At 39.8% G+C, this 13,847-nt stretch overlaps 1 protein-coding gene across 2 annotated transcripts; it reads right to left on the reverse strand.

Annotated features, from left to right (window-relative positions):
- Positions 1-2,630: 2,630 nt before the first annotated feature.
- Positions 2,631-10,830, reverse strand: tbx1 (T-box transcription factor 1). 2 transcript variants are annotated; one of them, XM_086076822.1, is made up of 8 exons: positions 10,301-10,830; positions 8,910-9,240; positions 7,474-7,575; positions 7,057-7,228; positions 6,178-6,333; positions 5,486-5,553; positions 4,844-4,944; positions 2,631-3,592 (listed from the first exon to the last, which is right to left on the reverse strand). In XM_086076822.1, exons 1-8 carry the CDS (start codon positions 10,482-10,484, stop codon positions 3,204-3,206), a joined length of 1,503 nt encoding a protein of 500 aa, XP_085932948.1. In that variant the 5' UTR covers positions 10,485-10,830; the 3' UTR covers positions 2,631-3,203. The 2 variants fall into 2 exon arrangements, with proteins under 2 accessions (XP_085932948.1, XP_085932947.1); XM_086076821.1 differs by having other exon boundaries at positions 8,910-9,291.
- Positions 10,831-13,847: the final 3,017 nt, after the last annotated feature.

Below are 13,847 nucleotides of genomic sequence, written 5' to 3' on the forward strand. Positions count from 1 at the left end.
GGACAAGGACACCCCCACACTACAATAGACACTGTGCTTCACTTATCACCCAACGTGTGGCGTCTTTGGCTTTGAGGGTCAAAGTTCAGTTTAACTTTGGGGAAGGACATACTCATGAGTTGGTGTTGCAGTTTATGTGTACCAAAAGCTCGATGATGTCATACATGTGTATATGCTTTCACTCCGTTTTAGTGTCCCACAAAAAATGCTGCTTCATGCATCCCATTGTATTAAAGAACTCTGTGCCATATATAAGGAGGACTTACCTGACTAGTTTTTAAATAACAGTCCCCACATATTGTAGTGCTGCATGCAGCAGATGTTCCACATGCAGATAAGTGTGACATGATGCTTCAAGTTGCATTGTCATCCATCATCAATCTCCTCATATTTCAATGGCACATCCTTGGCATCCTGTCACCGGGAACTCCAGAAATCCCAGCTCTCTTTTGTAGTTCAGATTTCCCTGGTTGAGTAATAATATGCAATACTTTAAATAATGAAGGCATAATAAATATACAAGTTTAAGTTGAAAACATGGGATTGGAAAAGTAGTTTTTATTTTGTGTAATTTGTTTTGGGGTGCGTTATTTTTTTTTGAGTTATCAATATGTTATTTTCGATTTTAACAAATCTGGCTGTGATTACTAGTCCCATACAATTATATATATATAAATTTAATATATTTATAAAAAAATTATATATATATATATATTTATTAATTAATGTAGGTTTATGTGAAATGATTAATATGCTTTAATTAGGAAAACGGATTATTTGATAGAAGGCCTATTCACCAGGATTATTAGAAAATGCACTGTATTTTCTTTATTTCTTTATTTTTAAGTGTAACTCGGGATTGCAATTTAATGTCATTGACAAATATTTTGACCAATGCCAAACGTACGGCACGGGTCATTTAACTGAGAAAAAGACCTTTACAAGGAATTCTTATTAGTACCATCCGGCTGCGCGAGTCTCAGCGTGAGCTGCAGGCCGGCGACAGAGCGCGACAGGCGGCCAACACATCTCCAGACCTCCGCTTCCTGACCAGACAAAACAGGTTACGCATGTTGTGCTGACCAGCGTGTGGCTTTGCGTGCTAACGTTGACGGCGACTACTAATAAAATCGGATGCGAAACGAAACTTTAAATCAATAAATATTATTTTTTCAAATGTGTTTGTTTATAAAAACGTATAGTAAAAATGTAAAATGATGAAACTTGCGAGTATTTTGATGGCAAAGGTGGTGCACAAAAGCCTTTGTAAAAGCAACCCTAAACAAAACAGAAAATGATACACCCAATTAGTCTGAGTTTAAATGAGTGGAAACATTATTTAACCTCTGACACCTTTACAAGCCATTAAACAGTCAGAGGTCAGACGCCCTCAGGCATTCTTTTACTCCGCTTCCCCTTAATTGGCAGCTGGCCTCAAAGCAAAAAATACAGTATTGAAAATGAAACATTTCTCTTTGTATCATAATAACACACACAAATCCTGAAGCTATCCAGTTAGCTAGCTAGCTGTGATTCAATGGAAGCTCCAGTGCACACAAAAACATGGTTCGATTAATTGGACTTTAATGTTCACTTTACAGACACAGAACAATATGATTCTGCTTGCTGTCAGGCTGATGGCGATTGTATCCTTTTTATGACACATATGAATGAATACAACAGCAACATGTTGCCACGATATGCAGTGTAATTGTAGCCACTTTATATATGATATTACATGTAGTTCATGTATCTTCTTGTGCATGTAGAGGTTGTGTAAATGTTTGAAAATAAACGTAGGCTATTTAGTAGGGGTGCACCAATTTCCCCAAAATTAAGGAATTTAAATAAATCGGCCGGCCAATTAATCAGTGTACCCCTAGCATTTAGATATTTCTGTCAATTAGCTGTCTATCAAGCTCAGGGGTGTCAAACTCATATTAGCTCTGCAGGGGGCACATGGGGGAAATAGTGGGCCGGATAGATACAATCATGGTATTTAACTTTAAAACAATTGCCGTCAATTATACGCAGATTTGTGGGCGAGCCCTAAATTGCGGGGCTCAACTGTAAATTTTCCAAAAAATAACACGAATGCAAATGGAATGCGGTAAGACTTTGGCTGTATGAGTGTGTTAAATCTACCGGTTTTGCATATATACTTTTCCCAGAATGCATTGTGTGGCGCCGTTAATGAAGTTATACGGACGTTAATACTTGTCATGTGTTTGTGTTGTTGAATGCGTCGTTTTTAGAATGTTTATGTTTGATTTATGATTTTTTTTTTTTTTAACAAACCTTAATTTTAGGTTGTGTGTAAAATAATGACATCCAGAGCATACAAGATGCATTACTCATCTGAAAATTGCTTAATAATGAATTTATATGTTTTAACTGTAGCCGGCTGATTAATTGGGCCGACATTACTATTTTTTTTTCCACATGCGGGCCGGATTTACCCCCTTTGTGAGCCTGATCCGGCCCACAGGCCGTACGTATGACATCCCTGATCTAGCTAGTTAGCCTGTTAGTTAAATATCTATCGAGATATTGCTATGACGCTCTCCAGCTATCCAGTTAGCTAAATAGCTAACTGGATAGCATTCAATGTAAGCTCCACACAAGACATGTTTAGATTAATTAGAATTTAATGTTCACTTTACAGACACAGAACAGTCATTCTGCTTCATTTATTTACTTTGAATTGCTGCAAGTCATTGCCATGGTACAAACTTCTCAGAGCGGCTCAAAAATGTCCACGTTTGATGATCCAACTTTCTTTTCCCTCGTCAGCAGACAACAAACATTTTGATGTGGTTCCACAGCCGCTCCGATGAGCCCGGCATGCAAACATGTTGTCTACCTGCAAGGTCGAGGGATTATATGACATATGGCTTTTTTGAAAGCATTAGAAACAAAGCAAATCAAAAAGTGCATTCAACACAAACAAATATTCAATTCCAGTCTGTGATCAAACGTGTTCTCCTCGGCCCGCTGGCTCAGTGACTGAACTGCCCGTGTTGGCTGATGCGGAGCAATTGCCGTTGAATTCATAGGTCACACAAAACCTCTTGTGTCCGTGCGTCCTGCGGAGATTCTTTAAATAAATACAGCAGGGTTTATTTAGCAGAAAGGAGTTTGTGAACACACCCTGCAGGTTGCATCAAAAGTTTCAAGGCTGGCTCCATTCCCATTAGCAGTCATTATCTGGGCCCGTAGTCGTAGTTTGCGGGCCCACTGGTAGCCGAGTACATGTTAGCTGTGGCCGGGTTCATGTGGTGGTGGTGGTGGTACGTGTGTCCTCTGATGCTGGGCAAAGGGTAAGGGGACGGCCTGGTCTTGGCTCCCAGGTAGTGTTCATAGGTGCTGGGGTACTTGTAGGGATGGTGGTGCAGGGTGTCCGGGGGCAGGGTGTGAGGGTCTGGCCGGAGGTCGTGCGGAGGACTCGGGCGGCCGCCGGTGAGCGGGACGGCGTGGAGGCCTCCCGGGACGGGCAGGGCGGGACTGAGGACGCGGGACATCAGCTGGTGAGCCGGGTCAGCGTGGATTGGGGTGCCGCCGGGCTCTCGCTCGTATTCCCGCCTGCTGTCATCTGAGGAAGATAACAACTTGTCACATGAGGTACCAGCATGCATATTTGCATAGACCAGGGTTCTGCAACCTGCGGCTGTGGATCCCCCCCCCCCCCCAAAAAACGAGCAAAAATTATTTTTTGGGTTACATTTTTATTTTTTTGATAAAATATTCTTCAAATGAATTAATCGCTAACAAAAAAGGAATAATTTAATATTCAAAAAGTAGAGTCAAAATTTTAAGTTGTCAGAAAAAGATGAAAAGTAGACAAAACATTTTTTTTATTCCTAAAAATGTCCATGAAGTGACTGTAAAATGTCCAAAAAGAAAGAAGAAAAAGATAAAATTACCATAAAATGTTCATAAAATTGCCAAAAGTGCCAGAGAATTACATTTTTAAAAAAGGCAGAAAAGAAAATGTTCAAAAAGTAACCATGAAATGTCCAAAAACAAAAGAAGAAATCCCCAAAATTACCGTAAAATGTCCACAAAATTGCCATAAATGTCCAAAATTTAACAGAAAGGCAGAAAAGCCTAAAAATTTATGAAAAATGTATTTTGTTCATCACAGTGTTTAAACGTTTTGCGGTTTCAGGCAGATTTTTTGTAATTTATTTGGCCAAACATGGCTTTTTTGACAGGAAAGGTCACTGACCCCTGGCATATACATTGTACATTTGTCATTATTGACAATCAGCTCCAAAACAATCTCTCTTCTTTTTTTTTAGATGTTCTTGGGGAGACTAATCTAACTTAGTCTTATTTAAATCTTTCCGTCTTTTATCTATGTAGCTATCCATTTAGCTAGCAAGCTAGCGTACAATGAAAGCTCCACACAAAAACATGTTTAGATTGATTGGAATTTAAAGTTCACTTTACAGGCACAGAAAAGTCATTCTACTTCATTTATTGACTTTGAATTGCTGCAAGTCAGCTGAAGTATTGGAATGACCCAAAAAAAATAGGTAATTTATTGACCTAAAATGTGATATATGAAAGTGTTGAATCAGGGTGATTTTAAGAAAATCACTATACAAAAGGCCCTTTTATTTATTTATGGTCAGCGACCGGCTATTATTTGTTTAATTAAAGGCCAGTGTTGGCTCAATCCTTCAAAGGCATCACTTTTTAAGCCGTAAATTGGATGAAACGTTGCCCACGCTGACAGCAAGCCAGTTGTCAGGAAGACAGAAGCCGACTTGGTTTGATGTCGGTCAGCAGCCTGGCAGGCAGAGCTGACGTTGGAACAAAGAGCTCGGGAGCTGCAGACCTTTCTCTGTGCCGTTCTGCTGAGGAGGAGATGACATCGGGTTTCTTGTTCTGGCAAAAGCACTCATTATTGGCAGGGAGCCGGGCCTGTGATTCCTGGGCCTGCGGAAAGAAGACAAGAGTCATTTCATGAACGCCAAGGCCACAATTTATTCAGATGGTATATGGATGATGTTCTAACAGCAATGCATGTCTCGAATCCTTCTACAACATCCGATCTTCCATTTAGAACGTTGAAAGTAGAAAGTCGGTCTGATGATGCTATTCGGTGATTAATAAGGCTGCACTTCACAGTAATCTGTTTAGTTAAAGCTTGAAAGGGGAAAAATGAACAGCATTTGGAAGAAATTGAGTCACTTGTTTCCGTACCAGATGTGTGGACTTTTGTGTATGGAGAAATGTTGCTAATCTATCAAATACTTGAAAAGCGGATGATAATCTTTGAAACAATATCCAGTGTTTTGCAACGCTCGCAGCCTTCATTGTGTACTTTTGACATGCAAGTTCCACCCAACTGGCACGTACACGTATGTTAAAACAAACTACTCAACTATTTTCCTAATGCTTGCAAATGTCCCCTTTCCTCATATCATGTACAAACATGTCAAAGGGACTTTTTGTAAAAGTGTAAACAAAAATTTACCAATCCTCTGGGTCACAGTCCCGGAAGCCTTTTGCAAAAGGGTTACTGGCGATCTTCAGCTGGGTGATCTGAAGTCACAAAATCAAAACAAATGACTTCATGCGGCCACAGTCGATGTGGTCAGTTGGAAATTGGAATAAAGAGCTAAACGAGTCAACAACGCTTGCATAATTAGCACAGGCTTTACAAGACTGATATATTACAAGCTTAATTTTTTAGACATCAACTTTATTTGTATTTCATGTTGCATCTGGAATGAATCAATTTATTCAGACACAATATAGCTGCTTTAAATGTTCATGTGTAGCCTACTGTATTTATTTGTGTAAAAATATTTCAAAGAAAGACAGACAGAGAGAGAGGGAGAAAGGAGAAGAAAATCAAAAACATGATACTGACACTTTATTTTCAGTGAACAACTTGGAGTGTTGACGTGAAAACGCCACGTATTTTTTAAGATATCGCCTAATAACTATCTATACAAGACATTATGTAAATATGCACACATATGTAATTAGTTCATTTATGATTTGAATGATGTGTTCAAATGATATAATTATTTGCACGTTAATTATCGGTTCGTTTAAATACAGCAAAAAGTTGAAAGTATTTTATCGCGGTATTGTTTTATCAACATATCTCAGATAATAAAGTTTCATGGACGCTATCGACGACACGTGTGACTTTCTCACCCGATGGTTCTGGTAGGCCGTGACCGCCGTGAAGCGAGTTTCCTCAAAAACAAACGTTTTGTAATTCTCTTCTGCGTACTTCTCGCTGTCCTTGCGAGGGTCCACGTAGACCACGTGGAACCTGGGCTGGTAGCGGTGCATCGAGTTGAGAATGATCTGGGGGGAGAAAGAGCCGCATGAGCTATCTGACCCAGATAACACTGATAGGAAAAGGAGAGCAATAAACAAATAAATAAATAAAATAGAATAATAAATGCTTGATATGTTTTCAATGGCCTATATATATGTTTATGCCTATATTAAAACATTCTAAAAGAAATGAGGATGTATAGGCTATTAAATTTGTTCTATAACACAAAACCATAGAAATCAATTGACGTATTGGAACAAAACGTGAATTGCCTTTCAGAATACACACAATAATGTTCGCATTTGATGGCAGCAGGTCAGTGGTTAGCACGCCTGTTATGGGTTCGAATCAAAGCTTCAGTGAGGACAAGCGGTAAGCTAGGAAATTAATTAATTAATTAATTACTGGATAGATGTTCATATTTTAAAGGAAGATAATGTATTGGGCTATTTGTGCAGACTCAAAGAAGGTGATCAGAATCACAAATCCATAAATAAAATGCGCCCCGCCATTCTTTTTATTATTTTTTCATCGCGACGTGCATCAACTCAACTCAATTTGACTAATTGCGGCACATAATGTGCTGCACATGGAGTAAAAATCAGTCATGCAATAAAGACAGGTAAAACAAAATTAAAGAAAGATAATATACAAGATAAATTAATAAATAGGTAGGTAAATAACATAAATATAAAAAACCCAAAATACAGCAGGTATAAATATAACTATCATATATGAATTGCACTCACATGTCCGTTATCGTCGAGGAGGTTGTTCGTGAGTTTGAGTTTGTCAAAAGAAACGATCTGCTTCATCCATTGGGCGCCCTTGGCCGGCGAGTCCGGGTGGTAGTGGACCCTTCCCGGGGTCGCCGGGTCAGCTTTGCCCGCCACAAGCCACGAGGAGCTGTGGAACGCATACCTGCGGGGATCACTTCGGTCATTTATCACTCCATTTCTTTTATTGTTTAAATAATTTCAAGTAAGTCGTGCAATGCGCGCATGCGCGGCGTGTATGACATTGAATTTGGACGTCACTTATTGTTCTTTCTTTCTTTTCTTTCTTTCTTTCTTTTCTTTTTTCCCTTTTCTTTTCTTTTCTTTTTTGCATGTATATTTTGCACCAACCAATTGTGTGTGCATTTTTTCATGCTGTAGAATTGCTACCTGTAACGTTTGTCGTCTACTGGCAAGAAGTCCATTAGTAGCATATAATCCGCCATGGGATCCATCCCGAATATTTTCACTTGAAATGTTGGAAACATTCGCCTGGAAAGAGCACAGAAAATGTACATTCAATTCTCAAGTATTCGCTTGCGTGAATGTAAACACGTGGAGCACATTTGCACAGAGTAACTGTTGAATCAAGAACATTTATCCACACATATAAGCTTTATTTTTTTCCATGCTTGCAAACATTTATTTAGAGAAGAAAAGTAGTAGAAAAGGTCCACTTAGTGGAAATGACGTGATCGTTTGTTGTCTTTAAAAATTTGGGGGGGATATTTTCCAGGCACATATAAACAAGCCAACTTGTCACTTCCTTGCATTTACATTTTGTTCTTTCCACGCACATAAGTGTAAATATGACCACACATGTAGATTTATGGACATATCATTTCCACCTGCACCGCGAGTGCATTATGTAGATTTTGAACTTGATATTTAATCGTTCTCCCTCTCTCCTCGACTTCTGTGTGCTCGACCAGTTGAACGAGCTGACTAATGCCCATGTCAGTGAAAGGGATGCCGAAATCAACGCTCAATTAACGTCAGTGTTTAGGCTTGCTGAGGCTGAAGGAGCCTTTAAAGTGCAACTATACTTGTCACACTGCACCACGCAGAGGAGCCTCACCTTCAACATTATCTTTAACATGCAGGCCATGCTTCTCTCTTTACCATCCATTTGCAATATCTCCCCGCTTGTTTTCTTGTCCCTTAATATAATAAATGCTCCCCCTAACATTTAGGTTTGAATATAAATATGGTGCAATAAGTTAACAGCACTATCTCAATGACCAAAATTAAGGAGTTATAACCAAATTAAAACGGAGTACGCCAGGAAAAGAAAGGAAAATAGTTCTAAAATGAGACCATTTTATATTTAAAAAATAAACAACACTGCAAAAATCCAACTTAAATCAAATAATTTCTAATTGATGACAAATTAAAGTAATGAGCTCCAAATCGTGCGCCATGCCATGTTACTGGTGGGAACACACACACACACACACACACACACACACACACACACACACACACACACACACACACACACACACACACACACACGCAGTGTTTGCAGTTGAAGCACAACACACATCAGACACGTTACACACGCATGCTTGCAAACCTGCAGAGTGATTACTCATAAGTCGCGCGGGGGTCTTTAAATAATAAATACACGTCGTGCGTAAATCGAAGAAAGTTATTATTATTATTTTGAAACGGTTTTTAATTTTGGAAACTGCTCACAAATTAATTTAAGATCAATAAATTAATAGGAAAAAACTGTAAAAGAATACCAAAACGTAAACAATTAAAATGTCACATTATTGGGATTTGACGCTCCAAATACGAAACGCTGACCATCATGCTCTCACCTCCCGGCCTTGGTGACGATCATTTCGGTGCCCAGCTGATTAAACTCGTCCCACAAGGCCTTCATCTCCAGCTGGACGTTAATATTGGCCACTTTGGGGTTCTTCTTGACGAGGCTCTTGCTGTTGGGCGTGGAGTTGGACGAGGACGACGAGCAAGGGGTCCCGGCGGGGTCGCTCGGCGGGGCCTGCTGGCCCGCGTAGCTGTAGTTGGGCTGAGCGGCCGGGCAGGGCTCAAAGTGGGCCTCGTGTTGGGTGTAAGGGTCCCCGGGGGAGGGGGACAGGTGGTATCCCCCCGGGGTGTTGAGGCTGCTCAGGCTGCTGGTCGTGAAGGCTGCAACATCGCAAAAATGGGACAGCTGCGTCAGCCACGGGCTGGATATGGCTGAAATCATCCCAAAAAAGACTGGATTTACTAATCGCTCTTGCAGTACAGACAAAGAGAGAGAAAAAACAGCAATGAGTTCCGAATGAAGATGTCAGGTTGGTTAAACAAGTTTCCGTCTCGGTTTGTTATAAATCCCCTGAGGTAGCATCCAAATGTCCAAAACGCGTCCAAAATCGAGCGAGTCCCGGGGGAATCCTGCAATGTTTTCTCCTCGGTGTTGTTGTGCGCTGCTGCTGACTGCTGAGCGTGCGTGCGTGTGTGTGTTCGACTGCAAAGCAAGCCTGCGCTCTTATCTGGCGCGGAGGGCCTCCCCTTCGTGATAAAACCGGTTCTTATTTCTATTTAGATAAGGAACTGCAGGTAATGTGCCTTTTCCTCGCCTTGTGAAGAGACTGATTGACACACGAGTGTGCCCCTTCTTTTTAATGGGCTTTCCGGGACTATTTTGGATGGGGCCCGCATCACCCCGTTGACAAAAAAAAAACAATAGGAGGTGAGCAGTGTAAACAAGTGACTGGGCCGGTCAACATTGATTTACATGAATAAACAAACATGCAGCAGCTGAATGTTGCTCAGTAGGCAAATAATTGAAAGGAGATAACAAGTTTCACCATTACGCGCAGCACAGATTTTCTCCTCTTGTTTACTTTTCATTTTATTATGCGGATTGTGCCGACATTTAAAATGGCGTTGATAGCGAATGTTTAGTTTCATTTGGGCGGATTTTAAACACTGCGCAATTAAGACTTGAAAAGTTATTGTTAAATCAATTCCCAAAACACTCAATCTTTTTTTTCCATTTTATTTTGTCCTAAATGTGAGCGCTTCATGCCTATTGCATTTTGAAACTCGGCATGATCGACTTATCATTGACTAAATATTTCTAAAGCGATCTGTAAATAGAATGCCCATTTTACAGTAAGATGGAAACAAGTTTGAGCTCAAACCGCGGATCTGACTGTCACGTTTCATCATGCGTGATAAGATCATCAACAAACTCGTTTACCTTCCATTTCCCGGGTGACAGTGCTGTAATGCATTGTGCAGCAGCTCTGCTTGTTCCCGTCTGGTTTGTCCGGGCCCGCGCTCCGCTTGTCAAAAGCCGCGTTTCCTGCTTGCTCTGCAGCGCAAATCAGAGAGGCAATACTGAAAGCATTTGCCCTGGGAGAGAGGGGACCACCGTCGTCCATAGGCAGGGGGCTCGAGTTAGGGCAAAGTCGTGCCTACTCCTCCGCCGCCTCCCCCTTCTCCACACAGCAGGAGAAGGCTCCGCAAAAAGGCGAAGAACATGCGCGGAAAAAGTTTCTCACATGCCCGCACTGGCCAAAGTCTGCTTGGAAATTATTCCCGCTGGTGAAGACGCCAAAATGTCCCAGGTTCATTTGAAGAACCTCGACGTGCAAGGGGAAGGGGTCCCGCCGGTGTCAAAGCATAGTCGATCCGCCAAAGAGGAGGGCGAGCGCGCGTTCCGTGTTTGTGTTCGGTGTGCGCGCGGTTGCGGGTGTTGTCATGCGAAGGCTGCCCGCCCGCCTGCCTCCAGCAGAAAGTGCTGCTGATACGAGAATGTGAAGGCAGCCACATCCACATCCACGCCTCCCCCCTCGCGAGCAAGACTTGCGCGCGTGTGCTTGCGTGCGTGCGTGCGCGCAACTCGGCGTGTTTTATTTTAATAAGAGATTGTCACTCATTTGGATCGCGTCCACCTCACTGCAATGTCCGGCTGAACTATTGAGCGCACGCGCCTCTTTTTTAACATATTGGCATTTTCCAACAACGAATTTCCTTGTTGGAGGTAAAACGATCCCAAATATTGAATCATTTATCATATATTTTACATGGTATTTGGATTTTTTTTCTCCATATGAGACTTAACAATTGGGACTCTCCGCGAAATAAGAATAGTTCAACATTTCACAAAATTTGTAATTAATTATAGTGAGGTGCGCAGCATCATGGCTGTGTCAAATATAATGTTTATTATAAATTTCGAATGTAATCCTTTTGGATTGGTTGCATCCTCGTTTTTAAGACACTGTCAGAAATTGTTGTGTATGGCCTATAGTTTGAAAATATATATTTGAACTGTTTAACTTGATTTTATTTCTTTCCCCCACACTTTTTATTGTGCATCTTTTATGAATTGAGTTTGAAATAAACAACTGAATTGAATTTGCTAAATTACTACTTTGCTCACGCTTGTATCCGTAATAAATGTTCATGCGTTATTCATGTACAATATTAGATCATCAGTCTAGGATGCAATAGAAAACTATAAAAAAAAAAGAAAAGAAAAAGTAAAACCTTAACTCATATCACCATAAAATTGCACTGAGATCAATAACATCGTGGCAATCGCAAATACATTAAAAAAATATCAGGTGAGTTATAATTGTAATTTATATATTTAAATATATAATTTAATTCAACAAACAAAATAACCAATGGTAATTCGAAAAGTAATTGCAATAGGCAAAAGTGAAGCTCAGACGCTTTGGTATTGTTCCTCATTTCAACGATGATTTATTCGAGATTTACGCGGCATTTATAGGCTACTTCACGTAAAGCACTGCGATGGAGACGAGCAACACGCGTGGAAGTCAGTAAAAACTTTTTTTTTTTTTTTAAACACGTGTAACACCTTGGAGGGAGCTGGACTTGACCTCTTGCACCCCGCGTCTCGTATTGTGGCTTCTCAGCTTGTCTGTGTTGGGCTTCGGTGTCCAAACCGAAATGTGTTTGTTGGACATTAACCGGATAGAGTTCAATTTACACATGAGGTCACCGAATCAAGCGGGGATGTAACAGCGGGGTTCTAATGGGATAAAGCAGTTAGAGGATTAGCTCTGTTTATTTTGGATGTTTCATAGGAGGCAGAGAACATCAACAAACTACTGCACTAGATAGATAGATAGATAGATAGATAGATAGATAGATAGATAGATAGATAGATAGATAGATAGATAGATAGATAGATAGATAGATAGATAGATAGATAGATAGATAGATAGATAGATAGATAGATAGATAGATAGATAGATAGATAGATGGATAGATGGATGGATAGATAGATTTTTTTTGTTTTGTTCTGTCGTTCTGTCAGCATGTTAAAATAAAAGGCTCCTTTAAATGTTTAATTATTTATAATAATAATAATAATAATAATAATAATAATAATAATAATAATAATAATAATAATAATAATAATAGTAATAATAATAATAATAATAATAATAACAGCCACGACTAAACACTGATTGTAACGTTTACTAAACTTTTCGCCAAAACAATGAGGCATTAATATGCAAGACTGAGATGATAATTTCAATTATCAAATTTTTCTATTTGAATAGGAGCTATTTCTACCCTCTGTTTATATTTATCATTTCTCTTTGCGCTCCCACCCGCCCTAATAATGTTTTGGCGTTGTTTTTAACCATTTAAATCCCTTAAAATGAAAATAAGAGTTACAATAATAATTTACCAACATTGCTCAGTACAATATTGTTTTAAAACAACTTGAATACATGAGGACTAACAAGTGTTTGTCGGGCACAATTACGCACGATATAATGTATAAATTATATTCCATTCAAATCTGCAACAACAACAACAAAAACAACAGTGTGAAATATTTTTCCAGTTTCTTTTCTTTTTCTCTTTTCTTTTGACTGCGTGCGGAAAGCTGCTGAATTTCATCGTGTTGTCTTTTACAAGTGAGGCCGGGCCATGAGACACCATCAAGCAGGCCTGGGTCTCCCGTGTGCGTCTTGTTGTGCTAACATGACAGATCCCATTCATGCCTCATTAAATGCCACGTATCTCGTAAACGTCAAGGCTCATTGGCTGCTACTTTTTGTATTTTTTTTTTTATTAAACAGAAAAGTTTCATGAAAGACACCCAGTGGGAGGGCTTTCCTTCTGTCGGTCTACTCTTATCTCACAATAAGTGTGTGGATTAATATTTGATCTGTGTACGCTTCACTTCTTTAATTTAATAAAATCTTGTCACATAATAATTTAATAAAATCTTGTCAGATAATAAAGGTTGCAATTTCCACATTGATGCCCCCCAAACATAAAGCCAGGCGACGTGCTCCACAGATATAACCCAACCCTATCCAAATATTAGTCCTCATCCCAGAATTAGCAGGAGAGGAAGTGAACAGTTGACCGCTGACAGAAGGGGTCCTGGGGTGTCCCCGCTCTCCGCAGGGATGCATGAAATACACGCAGGTATGCTGTGGGGAAATATCGGCTTGGTCATCAGCTTGGAAAGTCGCTAAATAAGAAACAATCAGTTCAAGTGACAGGCCAGTTCATTTCACGTGCAAAAATGGCAATTTTCAGAAGAAAAGATTTTTGTAAAGTTTCATTTGTGTTTTTATCACCAGAAATTTAGAAAAACATATTTTAGTGCCTCATTTTTTTGTACTGTTTTCTAAAATTATCTGTTTTAATTAACCATCGAAGAGAAAGAAAAAAGAAAAAAAGAAAAGAAAAGAAAAGTGTGAGAGAGAAAAAAAAAGTTAACAGCTCCGGAAAAATAAGCACGT

The sequence above is a fragment of the Leptonotus elevatus genome, chromosome 5, assembly GCF_054856555.1.
Source record: "Leptonotus elevatus isolate MCC_2025b chromosome 5, RoL_Lele_1.0, whole genome shotgun sequence".
Lineage (NCBI taxonomy): Eukaryota > Metazoa > Chordata > Actinopteri > Syngnathiformes > Syngnathidae > Leptonotus > Leptonotus elevatus.